Raw genomic sequence first — 23,395 nt, 5'->3', positions numbered from 1 at the left:
GGAAGCTGGAAGAAAACCCCCTTGCCTGCCTTTGCTTTGCTCTTGAAGTGCACCCGGAGCCACTTTATAACTGATCTTGAGCAAGTTACTTACCTTCTCTAAGCCCCGATTCATTTGCAAAATGGGAATTCCTGTGCCTTTTGTGGAAAGATAACGCATAGTAAGTGCAAGTTACTTACTTAATCTAAGCCCCAATTTCTTCAGTTGGAAAACAGGTATAATTGTGCCTGTTACGAATCCGCGGTTAGGAGAGCGAGAAACAGTGCAAATCAGGGCTTTGCCCTGTGCCAGGAGTATCGTCAGCCCCTACGAGTTTTAAACAGCTACCCTGGGGCCACTGCTTCTTGAGGTGCCCAGGTAAGGGTTGGTCTCTCCATCTCCAGACACGGATAAATAAAGCCCTCTGTTGTCGGGTTCTGCAAGTTTGTGAGTCAGATAAAAATCTCATTTCAACCGCGACTCCCAGCCCGGAGATGTCCACGTCCCCGTTTGTCCCGGTCAAAGACCACAAGTCCCAGCATGCTGCGCTCTGCGAGGTGGGGGCCACGCCCCTTCCGGGTCAGTCTGCACGTGGTGCCGCTCTAGGCAACACCTCCTCTCGTTGCCCCGGCTGTGGGCGCGCGATGGAGAACGGGTGCTGGTTGTTCGGCGGCGAGTTCGAGGACTCGGTATTCGAGGAGGGGCGCGAGCGGCGGGCCGGACCGCCCGCGTCCTACTGCGCCAAGTGCTGCGAACCGCAGGTGAGTGGGCGGGGCCTCCTCGCCCCCCAGGCCGCGGGCTCGCCTTCGGGGGTCCTGGCCCGACGGCGCCTTACACGCCCTCACCGCCCGCGCGAGCCCGGGCCCTTCCTGCACCAGCGCCCCGGCCTCCGTGTTCGGCGGGTGTCACCCAGGCCGCCCCGTCGTCCCTTCCTCTCCTCCGAGGAGCAGGCGTTCCCGGAGTCACATCCCTGATCGGCCCGGCGGAGCTCACAGATCTCTGCCCCCGAGGGCGCGCGACAATCCCCGCGCTGTCAGCGACTTCGCTGCCACCGAGCGCCTGGCCAGGCTGCCTGCACTCCCTGAACCTCTGCCAGCCTCGAAATCTTCTCTAACCCGGTTTGTCTTCACTGGTCCTGCAGCCGGGCCGAGCTCTCGTAAACCCGGCCGCCGCCCACTTTTGAAACCCTGGAGCTCTCTACGCCCCTAACGGCAGCGCCTCGCAGTCAGGCTGTAGACCCCTGCCGTAATTCGGTGATTTCCCCCGCCCAGAATATCCAGCCCCCAATCCCATGGTCAGAGTTGTTCGAGGTTGTATTTATTTACCAAGACACGTCTTAAAAGACTTCCTCCAGGAAGTCTTTTTTGATTTCTCCTTCCAATGAAATATTTTTGTCTTTAACAAACCCCTCCCCCCCACGACCTTTTAAAACCAGTTAGGAGTCCCTGGGGGTTGCTAACTTAAACGCTCAAGTACTAGCCTAAAGGTTGGCAGTTCGAACCCACCAGAGGTACTTTGGAAAACAGGCCTGGCGATCTGCTTCTGAAGGTCACAGCCATGAAAACTCTATGGAGCATTTTTACTCTGAAACCCGTGGGGTTGCTGTGAGTCAGAATCGACTCAAGGCACCTAACAACAGCAAAAAGCCCTTTGCGGTCATTCCTGGCCACCCCGTATGCTACAGAGTAGAACTGAGCTCCATAAGGTTTTCTTGGCTGTGATCTTCATGGAAGCAGATCACCAGGCCTTTCTCCCGTGGTGCCACTGGTTGAATTTGAACCACCAACCTTTTGGTTAGTAGAGGAGTGCACCAGGCAGGGACTTAGCTTCTGTGAAAGCACTTAGTATTCTCGTAAAGCACTTGGAGCCAGAGTGCTGAGTGATCACCTGGGAGTGATTCTTTGCCCTCTCCCCGTGCCTAATGTGTTTATTCATTATAGGAACCCCATGAATATTCTTGAATTAGTGGAGTATTACCTTGTATTGTTGTATGTATGTATTTCTTACCAATGATAACTAATATTTATCTATAACTCTCTGTGGGCCCTTTACATGTATTGGCCCATTTGGTCCTCACAGCAGTTCTACTTACGATGTCAGACACTCAGTATTCACTATTTCTCCTTACCACTTGCAGTCTTTCATAGTTACCTTTAGCACTTGGTTGTGCAGACAGAAAGCAGGGAATGGGCTTGGCAAACCATGAGGTGAAGCATTAAAAAGCGGGGGATTATGAGATATTGTTAGCTGCCAGCGAGTCAGCACTGACTCATGGCGACCCCATGCACAAGAGAACCGAAGCTGCCTGGTCCTGCACCATCTTCACGATCATAGCACTGTATCAGACAGTGTTCTGTTGTGACCCATAGAATTTTCAGTGGCTAATTTTTGGAAGTAGGTGGCCAGGCCTTTTTTCCTGGTCTTTCTTAGTCTGAAAGCTCTGCTGAAACCTGTCCACCGTGGATGGGGTAACCTGGCTGGTACGTGAAATACTGGTGGCATGGCTTCCAGGTTCATAGCAACACACAAGCCGTCACAGTATGACATTGGCAGGTGAGTGGTGGGGATTATGAGATATACCAAAAAAACCCATTGCCAGTTAAGTGGGTTCTGACTCATAGCGGCCCTCAATTGCAGTGTTGGCTTTCCCACTTGCCTTTCTCGATGTCCGTTTCTTATCTGCCGTTTAGGAAGGATAATACTTGCAGGTTCACAGAGTTACTGGGGGGGTGAAATGAGTTTGAGGTGGAAAAACATAGCTTCATTCTCTGTAATATGCTGTTTCCACCATTTATAGTGGTTTTATGAAGAAACAGGGAGCAATGACGATGTTGAAGCTCTGACAATCAAGAAATTCAAAGGGGACCTGGCCTACAGACGACAAGAGTATCAGGTAGAGTTCAACATTTGTAAGATTGTGGTATTTGAAGTGGGTTCTTGTTTTATCAGTTGCTGCGTATTTAAATGACAGTGAACCAGGTTGTGAGTGTGTTGTTGCTTAAGGTGACTTTTAATTTTTTGTGATGTGTTTTTGAAGTTAGAATCCCAAGATTCTGTTCTTTTCTATGTGGCTGTCTGTAATTCGTATGTTTCCTGTAACCTCAATAGAAGGATCTTTCTGGGGTCCGTGTAGGTCTGTTTCTCCCAGGTTCTATGTCTCGTGATTATGTAGGAGACTTTGGCATAGATCCCTCAGTGTTAGAGGAGCACAGCACCCCAAAATGTGTAAAAAAAAAAAAAAAAGGGAAGGTACTGATAACTAGTTGCCAGATTGTTTTATGTCTATTGTCTCATTTAATCTTCACAAGGGTCCTGCATCGTTATTTTGCCGATGAAAACGTTGTGAAGCAAGTTTAGTGACAAAACCAGGATTTAAACCCTGGCCCATTTGGTTGCAGAATGCTCTTTCTGCTATACTGTAACGTTTTCCATGGTCGTGGTGGCTGTATTCTCCAGCCGTTTCTTCTCTGCTGTTTAGAAAAACAGTACTGACTAAAAATACTGGGAGTGTCTGTTTTAAACTCAGGTCTTCCTTGGGTCCTTGTAGGGATCAATTATAACATTACTTTTTACCTAGGAAAAAATCCCTTCGCTGAATCCGTTTTTCTACTGTGCTTTCTCCCTTAATCCTCTTTTTTCCTTATCTTCCTTTCTCTAATAAACAATTGCCAGAAAGCTCTGCAGGAGTATTCCAGCGTCTCTGAGAAATTGTCGTTTAGCAGTTTTGCCATGAAAAGGGATGTCCAGGAAGGCCAGGCTCGGTGTCTCACGCACCTGGGAAGGCACGCGGAAGCTTTGCAGATTGCTGCTAACTTGGTGAGTGTTTTCATTGCTCATTTTCATTTGCTTTCCTGTACCGAGAATAATTCATTTTCTTAAAAACCAAAAACAAGGCAAAAATAAAACTAAAATAAAAAATCTTGCTAGTAAAAAATCTGTGGGTTTGTATAAGCAGAAGAAACTGGTCAGGAGTGTTGGAACGTGGGCGTGAGCGCTTTCTTACAGTATTGTTCCCGTCACACTCAAAATTCTTTGATGCCTGAGAATGTCACTTACAGAGGTTTTGCTCTCGTTAGAAGTATTCAGGATGGAAGGGTTATGAGTGATCTGTTTTCTCCTTTAGGCTTACTTATTTTCCAAAATTTCAACAATGGACGTATATTACTTTTATAAGCAGAAAAGCTATGGAAAAAATGACATACTGAGCAAAGCTTAATAGGGCTTTTTATTCTTAAATGGAATTTGTAGAATCTTTTAAGGGATAAAGAAAGGCAACTCTTCGTAAGTCTAGATGTGTTCATTTTTGTTGTCAGATAAGGCATTTGTGGTTTACTTCTGTATTTGCATATGTGTGAATTTTATATGGGAATTGATCTAAATTGTCCAGTCCTGGTTTGTAGATGACCATTTCTCTTCCTCAGAGGAATTAATGAGGCACCGTGGCACTGATCTTGAACCCTGTGGGTCTAGCCAACCAGGAGTCAGCCAGAAGTGGGCATGCTGTCGAGCTGTCATCCTCCATCTCATTAACTGAAAGAAATCCCTAAGCTTTACTCGGCTTGGTGTGGTTCATTGCATAGGACCTCACCCCCTTGGGGTGAGACCACACTTGGCGGAAATTGTCTTAAGAACATGGAAAACAGCTGTGCTTTGTTCTTTCTTTCCTCTGTCTACTAATTGAGGGTTAACTCAGAAGCTGGATGATAGATTGCTTTGTTAAGGGAGCATTGGCATAAACAGTGGACTTGATGGCCTTTGAACCCGGTCTCCCTGGTTGGCAAATTAACAGCAGCGTTGGCCCTTTCCCTACTTCTTTCAGATGTCAGTCACCTGTCCTTTGTCACTGTTCTGCTTCCCCATCAGCCCTCTCTTAGCATTCGTTCTCCTCTCTTACACATCACTATTGTGCTTTGTCCTCCTTGCCTAGACCACTGAAGGCAGTGGCAGCTGGATTTGTGGAGGGGTTGGGTAATCTCGGTGGTCCCTTCTAACTCAGTAGGTCTCTGGTTTCCTGGCTCAGAGAAGGATCTGCTGCCGTTTAGCAGGTGCCAGGTCTCCAGAGCTTGGGGTGATTACCACGCAGGAGGAGGACCTGTCAGAAGACTCCTTCAACACCCATGTCGAGACTTTGAGAACCATTCATTGGGCTTCTGAGCACCCTAATGGGGAGGCCACTTGGGGTAGGGCAGTGTAGGTGAGCAAGTCTCAGCCCTTCTCTGGGTCTCCTGTACATTATCTCAGTGGACCCTACCCAGTGCTGGGTTTTCTCGTTTCCTGGTAGCTCAGGTTTTTTAGTTTTGTTTTTTAAACTTCTTCCCTACTTGAGGATCCTTCTCTTTCATTTTTAGCCCTGACCCTCTTCTCTTTTTTGTCACATTCCATAGAGGGACAGTTCAGTATACGACTTTGGACAAAACGGTCCTAGAGTGCTTATCGGGGTATGAACATTTTATGCTTATCAGCTTCTATTGAGTGAAAGAGCCAGGGTTTGCTTGTCCTTGCGGTGCTTCACGGTCTCTTAGCAAGGACAGAAGGTAAACGACAGTAATGATGCAACAGGATAAATTCTGCCATCGGGAGACACATTATGACCAGATAAGTAGCCTGAGGACTTATTTTGTATCTTTTCACACAACATGTGACTATTTAGAGTGCTCACAGGATTCTACTTACTGGCCTACTAGTTTCTTTGGGTGCACAGCATGTTTCACACTCAGGGTGGTTTTGTGTGGGAGCTTGATCTGGATACTGGTAGGGCAGGTTTTCCTGAGACTTAAAATCCACTTGAAGGTAATTTTACGCTGCCATCTGCTCTCTGCAGACTTTAACTTATGAAAGGAGGGCCCTTACTCCGCAGGTATTTGCCATATGGCAAGTTCAGCAAGAGGTGGTAGCTCTGGTTAAGGAGACTTAAAAAGACTTTCTGGTCAGAAGGAAGCCAAGCAGCCCTCTCTGGCCAGGAATAGTTGGCCTTGATCATGGTTACCAGGGAAGGCATTTGGATCCAATTACGATGCATCATGAAGCACCAAGAGCTACAGGGCTCTCAGTTTAAGATGAATACGCCAAGTCAAATCTGGAAATAGAGTCTGTTCGAATCCTCAAGGAAATTACCATTTGGACTTTTAGAAATCCCTGAAAATTCAAATGCAACCATTAGCCTAGGATCTGAAAAAATTGGCCTGGGTCTTTCAGATAACTTGCTGAAGACTCTAAAGATTATCATAGAAATTGAAAATGGACATTTATATTTTAATGTTGAACTTGGACAGGCCATTGTCACATGAATCATTGTTACGACCTTAGGACGTTTGGGGATGGCTGGTGACTGTTTTGCTCAGTAATGATGTAATTCTCTAGGCTTATGGTTTCAAATACGGTCTACTAAAATATGCTTGGTTCACCTTACTTTTGTACTGAAAAACACGTCTCATAACATACACAACTTGAGTTTTTTAGTCATCTCTCTCTTCACATGGAGAAAGTTTTACAGGTTACAGTTTCTAACCTTTTTTGTTCTCCTTAGGAAAATAAAGCAACCAACACAGACCATTTAACCACTGTGCTCTACCTCCAGTTTGCCATTTGTTCAAGTTTGCAGAACTTGGAGAAGACAATTGTCTGTCTGCAGAAGCTGATTTCTTTGCATCCGTTTAATCCTTGGAACTGGGGCAAATTGGCAGAGGCGTACCTGAATCTGGGGCCAGCTCTCTCAGCGTCATCTCAGAAACGGAACAGTTGCACCTCGAGTGACAAAACTATCAAATCCTCCTCGCTTCACTCAGAAAAAGACTGTCTTTTATGTTTCCCTGAAACCTTGCCTGGGAGCCCTAGGTTTTCTGTGGACACAAGCGGCAGTGACAGCCAGCAAAATGAGAAAGCTCTTAAAAGTACTCACAACTGTATGTCAGAAAAGAGAGGGGCGTTGCTGAGACAGACTCAGATAAAGGCATGTGCCGCTTTTGTGAGAACCAGGTAAGCTAAGAGTGGATTAAACAACACACGGTCGATGCGCAGAGTGAGGGCTTTATTTTTCCAATTTTAAACTTCAGAATGTTCTACGTTAGGCACTTGGTATTTTTTGTTTTTGAGATTTTTCCTCTGATCTAGACAGAATCCTTTGAACATGTGTCATTTTTGTGTGTAAATTTAGAAACAAAGCTCCATTTGCTCGAGAATACAACTTGTGTCATTGCCCAAGATGGGATGGGTGTTCAAATTGGAAAATGTTAAAATTAAGAAACCTAAATTTATAAAACCTTGAAAAGTAGAGAAAGAGGTATTTTAAGCAAGGAATTTTTCACTCATATTCCACAGAAATCTGCTAAGGAAAAAATCTGCTCTTGTGTTTGAGTCACTGATAATGGGAATTGTTGTCGCTGGGTGCTATCGAGTCACTTTTGACTCATAGCAACCCTGGGTGTAAGCAGTGCCCAAGTTACGAAAGGGACTTGTTCCTGAGTCTTTAATTCGAATGTTAGGTAAGTTGAAACAGGTTCATAGGGTTCTTATTTAGCCTTACTTTAGTGCAGCAAACCCTGGTGGTGTAGAGGTTAAGAGCTACAGGTTCTAACCATAAGGTCGGCAGTTCGAATCCACCAGGTGGTCTTTGGAAACCATATGGGGCAACTCTACTCTGTTGTATAGGGTCACTGTGAGTCAGAATCAACTCGACAGCAACGGGTACGGGTAGGTTAGTGCAAGAAAAGGCTCGAAACCTTTTCAGAGGTTTAAAAGCTGCGTGTGGAGACCTGGTGGCGCAGTGGTTAACAGCTTGGCTGCTAACCAAAAGGCAGTTGGAATCCACCAGGTGCTCTTTGGTAACCCTATGGGACAGTTCTAGGACACTGTCCTATAGGGTCGCTGTGAGTCGGAATCAACTCGACGGCAATGGCTTTTTTTTTAGGGCAAGAAAAGGGTTGAAGCCTTTTCAGTGATTTAAAAGCTGCATGTGTAGCAAGTGAAAGTGATTGTGGTGAAGAATTTGTTGTGGGTAGAGGTTGGTTCAGTCATTTCAAAGGGAGGACAAATTTATGTAACATTGAAGGGCAAGTACGTAAATCACGCGTTCATAACCTGGGGACTTACTGTACAACAGAACAAAACACTGCCTGGTCCTGTACTGTGCTCACATTCGTTGTGATGTTTGAGCCCATTGTTGGAGCCTCTGTATCAGCCCATCTCATTGAGGATCTTCCTGTATTTCACTGACCCTCTACTAAGCATGACGTCCTTCTCCAGGGACCAGTCCCTCCTAATAATATCTCCAGAGTTCTTCAGACAAAATCTTGCCATCCTCCCTTCTAAGGAGCATTTTGGCTGTACTTTCAAGATAGATTTTTCATTCTTCCGGCAGTCCGTGGTATGTTCATCGTTCTTTGCCAGCACTGTGATTCAAAGGCATCAATTCTTCTTCGGTTTTCCTTATTCATTGTCCAGCTTTAGCATGCTTAAGAAGCAACTGAAAATATTATGGCTTGGGTCAGGCACACCTTAGTCTTCAAAGTGACATCTTTGCTTTTAGCACTTTATTTTTTTATTTTATTTATTTTTTACTGTACTTTAGATGAAGGTTAACAGAGCAAATTAGTTTCTCATTAAACAATACGTATGTTGTTTTGTGACACTGGTTGCTAACCCTACGACATGTCAATACTTTTCCCCTCTTGACCTTGGGTTCCCCATTACCAGCTTTCCTGCCCCCTCCCTTCTTGTCCTTGCCCCTGGGCTGGCGTGCCTATTTAGTCTCATTTTGTTTTATGGGCCTGTCTAATCTTTGACTGAAGGGTGAACCTCAGGAGTGACTTCAGTACCAAGTTAAAAGGGTGTCTGGGGGCCATACTCTCGGGGTTTCTCCAGTGTCTGTCAGACCTGTAAGTCTGGTCTTTTTTTGTGACTTAGAATTTTGTTCCAGATTTTTTTCCAGCTCTGTCTGGGACCCTCTATTGTGATACCTGTCAGAGCAGTCAGACTTGGTAGCTGGGCACCATCTAGTTGTGCTAGACTCACTCTGGTGGATGCTGTGGTAGTTGTGGTCCATTAGTCCTTTGGACTAATCTTTCCCTTGTGCCTTTGGTTTTTTTCATTTTCTCTTCCTCCAGATGGTGTGGGACCAGTGGAGTACATCAGATGGCTGCTCACAAGCTTTTAAGACCCCAGATGCTACTCATCAAAGTAGAGTGTAGCACATTTTTTTCATTAAGACTATATTATGCCAATTGATAATAAAATCTATTAAGAAAACATTCTGCATACCACTTTGAAGAGTGGCGTCTGGGGTCTTAAACGCTAGCGAGCAACCATCTAAGATGCATCAATTGGTCTCAACCTACCTAGATCAAAGGAGAATGAAGAACACCAAGGACACAAGGTAATTACGAGCCCAGGAGACAGAAAGGGCCACATGAACCAGAGACCACGTTATTCTGAGACCAGAAGAACTAGATGGTGCCCGGCTACAACTGATGACTGCCCTGACAGGGAACACAACAGAGAACCCCTGAGGGAGCAGGAGAGCAGTGGGATGCAGACCCTAAATTCTCATAAAAAGACCAGACTTAATGGTCTGACTGAGACTAGAAGGGCCCCGGTGGTCATGGCCCCAGTGGTCATGGCCCCCAGAACTTCTGTTGCCCCGGGACAGGAACCATTCCCGAAGCCAACTCTTCAGACATGGATTGGACTGGACAACGGGTTGGAGAGGGATGCTGGTGAGGAGTGAGCTTCTTGGATCAGGTGGACACTTGAGACTACGTTGGCATCTCCTGCATGGAGGGGAGATGAGAGGGTAGAGGGGGTTAGAAGCTGGTGAAATGGACGCGAAAAGAGAGAGTGGAGGGAGAGAGTGGGCTGTCTCATTAGGGGGAGAGTAATTGGGAGTATGTAGCAAGGTGTATATAAGTTTTTGTGTGAGAGACTGACTTGATTTGTAAGCTTTCACTTAAAGCACAATGAAAATTATATTAAAAAAAAAAAACTATTATGCCAGTTGAGCTAGATGGACCCCCAAAACCATGGTCCCCAGCCCTCAGCCCAGTAATTCAGTCCCTCAGGGAGTTTTGTTTTGTTTTGAACACTTTATAGACATCTTTTGTGGCAGATTTGCCCGATCCAATGTATCGTTTGATTTCTTGGCTGCTGCTTCCATAGACGTTGATGGTGGATCCAAGTAAAGTGATATCCTTGACAACTTCAGTATTGTCTCCGTTTATCATGATGTTGCTTATTGGTCCAGTTGTGAAGATTTTTGTTTTCTTAATGTTGAGGTGTAATCCATACTGAAGGCTGTAGTCTTTGCTCTTCATCAGTAAGTGCTTCAAGTCCTCTTCACTTGCAGCAAGCAAGGTTGTGTCATCTGCATATCGCAGGTTGTTTATGTGTCTTCCTCCAGTCTTGATGCTGTGTTCTTCATGTAGCCAAGTTTCTCAGATTATTTGCTCAGCATACAGATTGAATGAATATGGTGAAAGAATACAACCCTGATGCACACTTTTTCTGATTTTACACTACGCAGTATCCCCTTGTTCTTTTCAAATGACTGCCTATCGATCTATGTGCAAGTTCCTCATGAACACAATTAAGTGTTCTGGAATTCCCGTTCTTCACAATGTTATCCATAATTTGTTTATGATCCACACAGTCAAATGCCAGAGCATAGTCAATAAAACACAGGTAAACATCCTTCTGGTATTCTTTGCTTTTAGCCAAGATCCATCTGACATCAGCAATGACATCTCTGTTCTGAATGTGGCTTGATTTTCTGGCAGGTCCCTGTCGATGTACTACTGCAGCCATTTCGGAGTTATTGGTTTTAGATATTTGAGAGTATTTGAAGGTCTTAGGTATTGAAGTGACGTGATGAGAGAGAGCTGTGAGTTAGAGAGAGTGATCTGGTGGCTGGGTTGATGGATGAGAAGGTAATTTGAAGGTAGTGAGACCAGAGAGAAGGGTGTGGAATAACTGGTGAAGGAGACTAGGGCCTGACCTAGGAAAGTATATGGTAACAACAGAGAAGCAGAGGCCATTGCAGGATAGAACGGATAGGACCTGGTGACCACTGATGTGGGGAGGGCCAGGAGTGGATGGCGGTGCCTCTCACCGAGAGGGTCCCTGGGAAGAGGGGTAAATTTGGGGTGGAAGATCATGATTTTATCCACCTAGCTGGAGTTTTCCATTAGAAAATAGGAGTCTGGAGCCCAGAAGGAGATAGACATCTAAAAAGTGTCAGAGGAAAGAGATTGATCAGCAATCCAGCAGTCTGGTGGTAGTGAGAAGTCAGGTAGGATCAATCCTGAGAAGAGGATTTGAAAAACTTCAGAGGTGGTTTGTGACCTTTGAGCGGGCAGTTTCACCAGAGCGATGGGATGACAGGGCAGATTGCAGAGGGTTGGGGAATGAATGAACATGTGAATGGAAGAGCAAGTATAAGCTGCCTTTTCAAGTCATTTAAGGAGCAAGAGGGAAAAAGCAGGGGCATAAAAGGGATCACAAATGTAACTGCCTTCAGAGGCTCCAGGTAGGTAATGTAAATAAATTAGATTGAAGTAGCCAGAATGGTCTTTTTACACGTAAATCAGGACGTGCTACCCCCTTTTATAAAACTCTCCTTTGGCATCCATTAGGGTCGCTATGAGTGGGAATCGACTCAGTGGCAACGGGTACAGGTTTTGGCTTCGCTGTACCTAGATAAAGTCCAGGTTCCCTTCCATGGCCTGCAGGGTCGCCTGTGAGTTGACTTTGCCTGTCTTTCTCTCATTTCCTACAATTTTTTTTATCCCTCACTGTGTTCCTGGCCACAGTGATTATGTTTTTCAAGCACGTCAGTCAAGCTAGTTCTTGTGTCAGGGACTTGCACCATGCCAAGCCCTCTTGCCCAGATCTTCTTGTGGCTGGTTCCTTGTCGTTCTGCCCTCAGCTTGAATGTCATCTCAGAACAGCCTTCCTTCACTGCCTCACTTAGAGTAGACACTCATCCACCCTGTCTTGGGTTTGTTTTTCTTGTGACCTCTCTCCTTGCCTTGCGTAAGGCGGGAACCTGTATGTTTTGCTCCCCAGTGCCTAGAGCAGTGTCTGGCACATTTCTCAATGTGTGAAGTGAGTCAGGAGAGAGCTGTGGGCTTATGGGCTTAACAGAAGGGAACCAGGGAGGCCTGAGGAAAATTGAAAATGTCTCCACATTCAGTGTGTTAAAAACAAAGGCAGGGAGCCCTGTGAGGAGGACTGGAGGGAGGAGGAATGAGCGGAGGCCAGTTATGATCACGACGGAGAAGGTAGTGTAAGGTCGTTGCAGCGTGGTCCTCAGAGCCGAGCTTTGGCCCTCTCGAGTAGTTGTAGTGTAATAGGGAATCTAGTTAGTCTTGTGGTCAGGGAGCCGTGGGATCAGGGAGATGGAAGGGCTGTAGGGCACTGACTTCACAGGAACAAATCTGGCTGCTTCAGTGGGAGGAGTCTTTGTTTGGGAGGCTTGTTCTTTTCACTCCAGATTATTTGTATTTTTAATCACTTTACTTGCTCTTTTGACAGAGAACTCTTTTGAGGTTTCGCTTCCTAAAGATTTCTTTGAGAAGCTTTGGTCTACTAATTTTAGAAACAGTGAATCTTAAATGTAAAGTTGGGGTGTTTGTTCAGAGTGAGAGGTTCTAGTGAGGTGGGGCCCTTGTTTACAGCCTAGTAGGACTCACACCCGACTGAGCCTCTGCTACACATGAAAGTTTCCTCACCGCTGCCCTTTCTACACACGGGAACATCTCTGTTTTCCAGGCTTTTGCTTCAGCTCACCCAGTCTCAGCAAACATCATTTGCTTTGGAAAGGAACTTAAAGACTCAGCAGGAAATTGAAGATAAAATGAAAGGGTTCTGCTTCAAAGAGGAAAGTTTGCTGTTGATTTCTGAGGTGAGTGTATCCCTTAGGGTTTCTTTGAAACCAGGCATCATAGTTATTTTTTCCTGGCTCAGATTAAAAAAAAAAAAGGCCAAATCTCATCTCCTGGAGGACTTCTGTCTCCCTCCTTTAGGTGTCTTTTGATCACTAAACGATCGCCAGAAGTGGCCTCATCGTCATCCTTCCCTGGAGAGTGCTAGAAAGCAGGGCCGTTTTTCACGTATTTGTTGCTGCTCGTTTGTAACGTCTATAGGTGCCCAGGGATGGTTTTGTTTCAGGGCTGAATAAGTAAGTGAATGAGAATGCTCCCATTCATGCAGCAGTTTTATGTTTGTATATTTATATTTTCTCTATTCATCCTCATGACAGCCCATGAGGTAGGCAGAGCTGGGATTGAGCCTTGGGAGGTGACGACTTGCCTGAGGTCAGGTTTTACGTGGCAGAGCTGGACCGGAAGCCATGTTTTCCAGCTCCAAGTACGATTTCTTTATGCTCCACCTGCTACTACTTGGTAGTTGCAAAGAAATATCAGTTTATTTTAAGCTTTTATTAATTTTTTTTAATAAGTTGGGTTTTGGTAGAATAAGCTGTTGAAATGTCTGAGGTGGCATTTGGAGTTTATACATTTAAGTTATTCATGCTTATTCCTTTTAGCGTATAATTGAAACTTGACGGCTAAGGCACTTTTCCCATCAGAATAACTGTCCACATACATCCTAACTTCATTCTTTCAAGAAATACTTATTGCATACCTATTATTGCCAGCCTTTTCTTATTTCCCCAAGCTAAGCACTCTCATTTAGATGCTCCTTCCTCTATTACAGGATCATGCTCTCCTACCTATTCCCTTTCAGCCATTTTCGTCCTTTCCTCTTGCCTGGCTCTTTCCCTTGAGGCCACAGGTGAGCATAGGCACCCAGTCTCTCGTGAGGCCCCTTAGCCTTTCCTTAGTCTTCACATTCCTTCCTCTTTATATAGCGTTTGTGATTGTCGACCACTCTTTTTTTCTTCTTGCCTCTACTTCTGAGAGGCTGCACTAGTCTGTTTCTCTCCTGTATTTCTTAATATTCCTCTGCCTCTTGGGTCTTTACTAGTTTCCTCTGTGTCCTAAATCATAACACTGTCTAAGGTTAATTAGGTTCTTTGTTCTCTTTACCTTTCTGTCACAGAAACTACAACTACACTCACAATTCCAGTTGTCTGCATTGGTTGCTCTCCCATCTGTATCTCCAGCCCCGTCTCCGGAGCACTTGTCTTGTGGCTCAGGTTGACTACCTACTGGGTGGTTCCCATTTAATTATACTACTGTCACTTCACGTGCAGAATGTCACCGGAACACTTTCAGTCAGTCTTTCTGTTCCACTCCATGCCTAGCTTAGCGTAGTGTCTTTCACAGACTCAGTCGTCAATGAGGAAGCAAGGAGGAGTTGGAGAGAACCATCACTGATAGGTCTGTGATTCTCCTTTTATCCAGACCTGGAACCTCACTGGCTCTGAGCCTCCTGCTCTGTAGATTCCTGCCTCTAGCCAGGACAAAGCCCACCTATCCTTCAGGGCCCTTTTCATCTCTCTTCCATCTCTAGCACCCTAGTCCAGGCCCTATCACCTCAGATTTGACTGTCATGGTGACCTCCTAGCTTATCTCTTCCTGCTTCCTTGCTTTCTCCCCTCAAATCTATCTGATCATTGCTGTTTTGTTCATCTACTAAAAACATTGCTCTGACCACGTTACCTGCTTGCTTAAAAAGTAAAATGTGTCCCCGTTACTTCTGAGGTCAGGGCTAGTCTAGGCTCCTTAATGTGATGCCCATGGCCTTCCAGAGTGTAACCCCTAACTTACTACCTAGTAATTCCAGGAACACACCTGTGCTGAAAGCAGAGACCCAGACTAACCTGCCCCATATCTGACAAACTGGTCATCGGTATTCCTACCTCTACCTGGTTACTCTTCCCATCCTCAGACCCAGCTGAACTCCCACATCCTCCAGGGAACGTTCTCTGAAAGGCCTGGTCTATGATAATTTCTCCTTCTGCTGGGCTCAGATAGAAGTGATTGCTTGAATAGGTAGGTCTTTGGGCAGTGAAATACACAAGAACATGTTTTGTCAACTAGGTTTTGGGCTCCTTTTTAAGTAGATATATCTTAAGCATCTCTGTGTCATTCACTGTGCTCGGTGAATCTGCCTATGACTGAACTTTGTAGTTCTCCACCTGGACATACATGTGAGGTAGCTGGGGAGTTTAATAAAGAAGACCGGATCCTCCCTGGGATTATAATGTACGTTTTATTTTGTGCGCTGTTATTTTTACTTAACGTGACGTGAGCATGGCCCTGTACCCTTAAATAGCTGTTCTTTGAGCTCATGATTTTTAATATCTACAGATAGTAGTCCAATTTTTGAATCAGCTCTAATTGATTTACTCAGTCCGGTATGTTGAACGTTTTACAAATATTCAGTGCCTATAAGTCCTTGAAAATAAATCCCTGTAGGCATTTGTCCCCTTTATTACTAGAAATATAATCACTAGGTCAAAGTATATAAACATTTTAAAGATTTGAAGCACATTTCAAATTGCCATTCAGAAAGGCTGTTTCTGCTTCCTACCCCGCCAGGGGTGTATGAGAAAACTGATTTCCGTACCCCAATTCTAGATACTAGCTGAACCTTGTGAAACTGTTGATATTCGATCATTTTTTACTTCTAAAAACAGCAATTTTATAGAGTTCAACTTAATGAATTCATAAAATCTGCTAATTTGGCAGGTGAAATTGTCACATTATTTGTATTAATATTGGTTGCTTGATTATTATTGAGATGAACTTTGTCATCTTTATTGACCATTTGTATTTTTTGAGTTGACTTTTCATGTTTTCTCTTCATTATTGGTATGTTTCTACTTACTAATTTTAAGAGCTCTATAGATGGAACCTCTCTCTCTCTCTGAGAGGGAACCTTGGAATGCAAAAGTTGGAAACAAAAAAGAAGGATCAGTAGTTGGAAAATATGGCCTTGGTGATAGAAACAATGCCGGAGATCGAATGACAGAATTTTGCAAGACCAACAACTTCTTCATTGCAAATACCTTCTTTCACCAACATAAACGGCGACTGTACACATGGACCTTGCCAGATGGAACACACAGAAATCAAATTGACTACATCTGTGGAAAGAGACGATGGAAAAGCTCAATATCATCAGTCAGAACAAGGCCAGGGGCCGACTGTGGAATAGACCATCAATTGCTCATATGCAGGTTCAAGCTAAAACTGAAGAAAATCAGAGCAAGTCCACAAGAGGCAAAATATGACCTTGAGTATATCCCACCTGAGTTTAGAGACCGTCTGAAGAATAGATTTGACGCATTGAACACTAGTGACTAAAGACCAGACGAGTTGTGGAATGACATCAAGGACATCATCCATGAAGAAAGCAAGGGGTCACTGAAAAGACAGGAAAGAAAGAAAAGACCAAGATAGATGTCAGAGGAGACTCTGAAACTTGCTCTTGAGCGTCGACCAGCTAAAGCAAAAGGAAGAATTGATGAAGTAAAAGAACTGAACAGAAGATTTCAAAGGGCATCTCGAGAAGACAAAGTAAAGTATTATAATGACATGTGCAAAGAGCTGGAGATGGAAAACCAAAAGGGAAGAACATGCTCGGCGTTTCTCAAGCTGAAAGAACTGAAGAAAAAAATTCAAGCCTTGAGTTGCAATAGTGAAAGATTCCATGGGGTAAATATTAAACGACGCAAGAAGCATCAAAAGAAGATGGAAGGAATACACAGTCATTATACCAAAAAGAATTAGTCGATATTCAACCATTTCAAGAGGTGGCATATGATCAGGAACCGATGGTACTGAAGGAAGAAGTCCAAGCTGCTCTGAAGGCATTGGCGAAAAACAGGGCTCTAAGAATTGATGGAATGTCAATTGAGATGTTTCAACAAGCAGATGCAGCGCTGGAGGTGCTCACTCGTCTATGCCAAGAAATATGGAAGACAGCTTCCTGGCCAACTGACTGGAAGAGATCCATATTTATGCCTATTCCCAAGAAAGGTGATCCAACCGAATGTGGAAATTATAGAACAATATCGTTAATATCACATGCAAGCAAAATTTTGCTAAAGATCATTCAAAAACGGCCGCACAGTATATCGACAGGGAACTGCCAGAAATTCAGGCCAGTTTCAGAAGAGGACGTGGAACCAGGGATATCATTGCTGATGTCAGATGGATCCTGGCTGAAAGCAGAGAATACCAGAAGGATGTTTACCTGTGTTTTATTGACTATGCAAAGGCATTCGACTGTGTGGATCATAACAAACTATGGATAACACTTTGAAGAATGGGAATTCCAGAACACTTAATTGTGCTCATGAGGAACCTTTACATAGATCAAGAGGCAGTTATTCGGACAGAACAAGGGGATACTGATTGGTTTAAAGTCAGGAAAGGTGTGCGTCAGGGTTGTATTCTTTCACCATACCTATTTAATCTGTATGGTGAACAAATAATCTGAGAAGCTGGACTATATGAAGAAGAACGGGGCATCATGATTGGAGGAAGACTCATTAACAACCTGCGTTATGCAGGTGACACAACCTTATTTGCTGAAAGTGAAGAGGACTTGAAGCACTTACTAATGAAGATCAAAGACCACAGCCTTCAGTATGGATTGCACCTCAACATAAAGAAAACAAAAATCCTCACAACTGGACCAGTGAGCAACATCATGATAAATGGAGAAAAGATTGAAGTTGTCAAGGACTTCATTTTATTTGGATCCACAATCAACAGCCGTGGAAGCAGCAGTCAAGAAATCAAAAGATGCATTGCATCGTGTAAATCTGCTGCAAAGGATGTCTTCAAAGTGTTGAAGAGCAAAGATGTCACTCTGAAGACCAAGGTGCGTCTGACCCAAGCCATGGTATTATTTTCAATCACATCGTATGCATGTGAAAGCTGGACAATGAATAAGGAAGACTGAAGAAGAGTTGACATCTTTGAATTGTGGTGTTGGCGAAGGATATTGAATATACCACAGGCTGCCAAAAAAACGAACAAATCTGTCTTGGAAGAAGTGCGGCCAGAATGCTCCTTAGAGGCAAGGATGGCGAGACTTTGTCTTACATACTTTGGACATGTTGTCAGGAGGGATCAGTTCCTGGAGAAGGACATCATGCTTGGCGGAGTACAGGGTCAGCGGAAAAGAGGAAGACCCTCAACGAGGTGGATTGACACAGTGGCTGCAACAATGAGCTCAAGCATAACAACGATTGTAAGGATGGTGCAGACTGGGCAGTCTTTTGTTCTATTGTGCATAGGGTCGCTATGAGTCGGAACCGACTCAACGGGACCTAACAACAACAACAATAGATGGAACCTACTTTCTTTTTTTTTTTTTAACATGCCTTAAGTGAAAGTTTACAAATCAAGTCAGTCTCTCACACAAAAACTTATATACACCTTGCTACATACTCCCAATTGCTCCCCCTCTAATATGACAACCCGCTCTCTCCCTTTCACTTTCTCTTTTCGTGTCCATTTCACCAGCTTCTAACGTCTAACCCCCTCTACCCCCTCATCTCCCCTCCAGGCAGGAGATGCCAACCATAGTCTCAAGTGTCCACCTGATCCAAGAAGCTCACTCCTCACCAGCATCCCTCTTCATGCCATTGTCCAGTCTGAAGAGTTGGCTTTGGGAATGGTTCCTGTCCTGGGCCAACAGAAGGTCTGGGGGCCATGACCACTGGGGTCCTTCTAGTCTCAGTCAGACCATTAAGTCTGGTCTTTTTACGAGAATTTGGGGTCTGCATCCCACTGCTCTCCTGCTCCCTCAGGGGTTCTCTGTTGTGTTCCCTGTCAGGGCAGTCATCGGTTGTAGCCGGGCACCATCTAGTTCTTCTGGTCTCAGAATAACGTGGTCTCTGGTTCATGTGGCCCTTTCTGTCTCTTGGGCTCATAATTACCTTGTGTCCTTGGTGTTCTTCATTCTCCTTTGATCCAGGTGGGTTGAGACCAATTGATACATCTTAGATGCCTGCTTGCTAGCATTAAAGACCCCAGACACCACTCTCCAAAGTAGGATGCAGAATGTTTTCTTAATAGATTTTATTATGCCAGTTGACTTAGATGTCCCCTGAAACCATGGTCCCCAAGCCCCCGCCTCTGCTACGCTGGCCTTCGAAGCATTCAATTTATTCAGGAAACTTCTTTGCTTTTGGTTTAGTCCAGTAGTGGTGACCTCTCCTGTATTGTGTGTTGTCTTTCCCATCACCTAAAGTATTTCTTATCTACTATCTAATCAGTGAATACCCCTCTCCCACCCTTCCTACCCCTAATGTAACCATCAAAGAATTTTTTCTTCTCTGTTTAAGCTATTTCTGGTGTTCTTATAATAGTAGACCTACTACCCTTTGGTTTGCAGTATTTCCTCGAGTTTATGGTATTTTTCTGGCATATAGAAGTTTAAAATTTTTGTATAGTCAAGTATTTTGGCAGATTTTCTGACCTGTGAAACACGAGCCTGCCTATCCCACTTTTTGGAGTATCGTACAGTGTTTATATTACTATAATTCAATATTCTCCGTATTTTTTAAAAAATTATTATGGTGAAATGTATATAACAAAAAAGTTTGTCATTTTAAACATTTTTAAGTATACATTTCTGTGACATTAGTTATATATTCTCTGTTTTTTAAACAAACTTTTTGTTTTATTCCAGATTTTAAAATAACTGCATTTCATTGAATCAAAAAATTCATCCATTGTAGGATACGTCATTACTTTCCGTGCCACTAAATGAACAAAAGCTACCAATGCACTGTGACATGCCAGTGTTTGTGAGAGACAGCTTGATTTCAGAGATGTTAAAATACAGAAAAAGAAGGTGTCTTTTGACATATCATGGGGTTGGTGACCAATGTCACGAAACAATATGTGTACTAACTGTTTAATGAGAAGCTAGTTCTGTAAACCTTCATCTAAAGAAAATAATAAAAAACAAAATGACAGCTTAAAAATAAAAAGTAAATATCCTGTTAAAAAAGTGTCTTAAATTTATGAAATACCATACTTTAACAAATACCAGTTTTTGCCTGACTTAGCTGTGTATCTCATCTGCTCTAGCCTCAAATAGTGTGTAGTCTTTATTTTATTGTGCTTTAGGTGGAAGTTTATAGTACAAATTAGTTTCTGACTCAAAAATTTATACACAAATAGTTTTGTGCCATTGGTTACAGTCCTCTCATTGTGTCAGCACTCTCTCCCCTTCCCTTTCCACCCTGGATTCTTTCTCTGTGTCCATTCATCCATTTTTCCTGTCCTTTCGTGCCTTCTCTTCCTTGCTTTTGGGCAGGTGTTGCCTTTTTTTTTTTTTGCCCATTAAGTCTCATATACTTGATTGAACTAAAAAGCACATCCCTCATGTGTATTATTGTTTATTTTATAGGCCTGTTCTAATCTTTGACTGGAAGGTAGACTCTGGGAGTGGCTTCAGTTTTGAGTTATCAGAGTATCCAGGGGCCATACTCGGGGGGTCTCTGTCAGACCAGTAAGCCTGGTCTTTTTTTTTTTTTTGGTGAATTTGAATTTTGTTCTACATTTTTCTTCCACTCTGCTTGGGTTCTTCTGTGATCCCTGTCAGGGCAGTAGGTGGTGGTAGCCAAGTGCCCTCTGATTCTTCTAGGCTGAGGCTGGTAGAGGCTGTGATTCATGCCTTCGGACTAATATTTTCCTTGTGTATTTGGTTATCTTCATTCTCCTTTGCTTCAGATGGGTTGAGACCAATAGATACATCTTAGAGGGCCACTCTCAAGTTTTTAAGACCCACAATATGTAGTCTTTGAAGACTTAAAAAGCCAGTAGAAACCATCCTTTGAGTGTACTTTTACTGTGTTATAATTTGAGTTTTCATGTGCAGGTTGGATCTCTGGGTTTGCAAGAACCTTAGAGATCATCTAGTCCAAATCCATGTGACTTAAATTCCTTGCACAACATCTCTGCTGAACAGCCGCACAGCCTTTGATGCCAAATAGTGCGGAATGTTTTGGGGCGTAATTTTAGCTCACCATTCTTACCAAAGGCGGGGTTGACCACTTGATGGGGCCAGGTACAAAAAAAAAAAAAATTCTTTGTGGATGTTCTCCCAAAGAGCCAGAATCCAGTTTATGATAATGAAGACGACCACGGCTTCGAATCTGTTCATCCTGTTTCAGTTGTGACCGAGGAAGTGAAACTGGAACAAACGTGAATGTTTTAAGTTTGGGTGAACTGAAACAATAACTGAACGGGAAATATCACAGCTTGAAGCCCTGCTAGAAACGTAACCTCCCTCTTGGAAAACGAGGGCAGCGTGTGAGGCGCATAGCAGCCACATCCCGTGCCCACAGACTTTTGAGCAGAGTCGGAAGCAGTGACGCTGGCCAGCCTCAGCACTTGCCGTGTGTCGCTCTCCACAGTCGTGCCGGAACCCGGTCTCGCCGTCAGGCTCCTGGACGGGCTCACTGCGCCTCTTCTGAGCTTCCTGTTCCACAGCTTCAGCCTGTGATTTCTTTGCCTGCTCTTTTATTTGCTTATTTACATTGTGCATGAGGTGAAAGTTTACAAGTTAGATTCCCCTTCAGTAGTTTGTGCATAAAGTGTTTCATGGCCTTGGTTTCATTCCCTACGATGTGTCAGCACTCTCCCCATGTCCACACTGATTTCCTCGTTTCCTTTCTTCCTGCTTTTCTCCCCCTTCCTGCCTTCTCCTCGTCTTTGCTTTTGGGCAAATATTGCCCTTTCGATCTCATATAATTGATTATTCTAAGGAGCACATTCCTCTCGGGTGTTATTGTTTATTTTATGGGCTTGATTTTTATTTGGCTGGAAGGTGGTCTTCAGGAATGGCTTCAGTTCCAGGTCAGAAGGGTGTCTTAGGGCCAGAGTTTTAGGGGATCCTCCAGGCTATGTTAGACCCGTAACCCTGGTCTTTTTTGTAAATTTGATTTTTTTGGTTTACATTTTTCTTCCACTCTATCCGTGGCCCTCTGTGTGATCCCAGTCAGAGCAGTCAGTAGTGGTAGCCTGGCACCATCTAGTTCTTCTGGTCTCAGGGTTATACAGGCTGTGGTTCGTGTGGTCTGTTAGTCATTTGGACTAATTACTCCTTTGAGTCTTTGGTTTTCTTCACTCTCCTTTGCTCCGGACAGGAAGAGACCAATAGTTGGCTCTGAAATGGCTGCTTGCAAGCTTTTAAGACCCCAGATGCTACTCAGCAAAGTAGGATGCAGAAATTTTCATTATGAACTGTGTTCTGCCAATTGATGTAGATGTCCGCCAAATCTGTGGTCCTTTGCCTTCGAGCCTAGAAACTTCATTCCACGAGGTGTTTGGTTACGTCTGAGAAGTTTCCCTGACTGTGCTGTCTCGTCTGTGTGAATCTGTGTGGAGCATCAACAGTTGCGTATGTAGAAATATCTGCCACCAAACCTGTGTCTGCTGGTGGGTGTGCACCCTTACATCCTTGCCCTGTAATTTTTCCCCTTTGGTTTATCATTCCAGATCACCCAAGTGGTAAAAATTTGGGTCTGTTCCTTTGTATTGGCCATGATTCAACTGGTTCAAACCGATTTAAAGCCCTGGACATGACCCAGTGTTCACTAAGCCTCATTCTGACCAGTAGGGAGCAGTATTGTGCCTTCACTGGGCCAGTGCTCCTTAAGTCCCTGAGATTGGCTTAGTAACATTTATAAAGGGATTGTAGTCTCTTTCTGGATCAGGAAAGGGTGAGCCCAGCTACTTGCTACTTGATCGTTTGCTGCCTTTGACTTCTTTGGAGAACTTCTAGGAGACAGAGTCTGCCCCACGCAGGGCAGCAGTTACATTCTACCCGAGCTCTGCCTCATCCTTTCCAGCCATATTACAAGGCGGGAGAATTACTCGCAATTGTATTCTTGCCAAGAGTGCGCTCTTTGATATAAAAAGGTTGACTCAGTACTCCATGTGGGCTAAATAGTATTGCTGGGTGGTTATTTCACCCAGGAGAGGATGAGAGGAGAAATGGGGGATATTTTATATAATGTGGTCCTTGGATCATCTCTGCTTGTGAATAAACATCTCTTCAGTATGTTGGAAATGTCTCCCGGCTGCCAGAGTCTTTTCCACTTTTGTATGAAAGCCTTTCATTCCGTGTCCGCTGCTGCTTTTACTGGGGCCTTTTCTTCCTTCTGCTGCAGGTTATGGGAGAGGATATCGTTCCAGAAAAAATAAAAGACGAAGTTCACACAGAGGTGAGGTGTGTCGGCTCTGCTGCGCTCACTGCCTCGGTGATTGCATCTTCAGAAGAATTTGAAGACAAGTGGTTCAAAAAGATCAAAGACCATTTCTGTTCCATTGAGAACCAGTTCCAAACAGAGATACAGATCTTGGCTTAGTGATCATTTACAAAGCAGAAAACATCTTCCGCTGTGTTAATTGTCCTTGTTCACTTTAGACAGGAGCCACTGCTAATAATAGAATATAGTGAATTAAAGATGTTTATGTTTTGTAAAAAA

At 44.1% G+C, this 23,395-nt stretch overlaps 1 protein-coding gene across 6 annotated transcripts; it reads left to right on the top strand.

The window, feature by feature from the left end:
• Window positions 1-590: 590 nt before the first annotated feature.
• C14H8orf76 (chromosome 14 C8orf76 homolog) lies at window positions 591-23,395 on the top strand. Of its 6 annotated transcripts, XR_002785223.2 has the most exons (7): window positions 593-740; window positions 2,777-2,872; window positions 3,652-3,795; window positions 6,506-6,954; window positions 12,739-12,871; window positions 22,172-22,305; window positions 23,078-23,164. XR_002785223.2 is itself a non-coding variant. In XM_023545967.1 (6 exons), exons 1-6 carry the CDS (start codon window positions 624-626, stop codon window positions 23,273-23,275), a joined length of 1,086 nt encoding a protein of 361 aa, XP_023401735.1. In that variant the 5' UTR covers window positions 591-623; the 3' UTR covers window positions 23,276-23,395. The 6 variants fall into 6 exon arrangements, 5 of the variants coding, with proteins under 5 accessions (XP_023401735.1, XP_064124120.1, XP_003408222.1 ...); XM_023545967.1 differs by lacking the exon at window positions 22,172-22,305 and having other exon boundaries at window positions 591-740; window positions 6,557-6,954; window positions 23,078-23,395; XM_064268050.1 differs by lacking the exons at window positions 22,172-22,305; window positions 23,078-23,164 and adding an exon at window positions 18,457-19,553 and having other exon boundaries at window positions 591-740.

This window comes from Loxodonta africana, chromosome 14 (assembly GCF_030014295.1).
Source record: "Loxodonta africana isolate mLoxAfr1 chromosome 14, mLoxAfr1.hap2, whole genome shotgun sequence".
NCBI lineage: Eukaryota > Metazoa > Chordata > Mammalia > Proboscidea > Elephantidae > Loxodonta > Loxodonta africana.
This window is presented reverse-complemented; position numbering and strand designations above follow the sequence as displayed.

Coding starts and splice junctions, on each gene's coding strand:
- C14H8orf76 (XM_003408174.4), top strand. CDS start 624: ATGGAGAACGGGTGCTGGTTGTTCGGCGGCGAGTTCGAGGACTCGGTA. Junction 741..2,776: donor CCAAGTGCTGCGAACCGCAG/GTGAGTGGGCGG, acceptor CACCATTTATAG/TGGTTTTATGAAGAAACAGG. Junction 12,872..23,077: donor GTTTGCTGTTGATTTCTGAG/GTGAGTGTATCC, acceptor CTTCTGCTGCAG/GTTATGGGAGAGGATATCGT.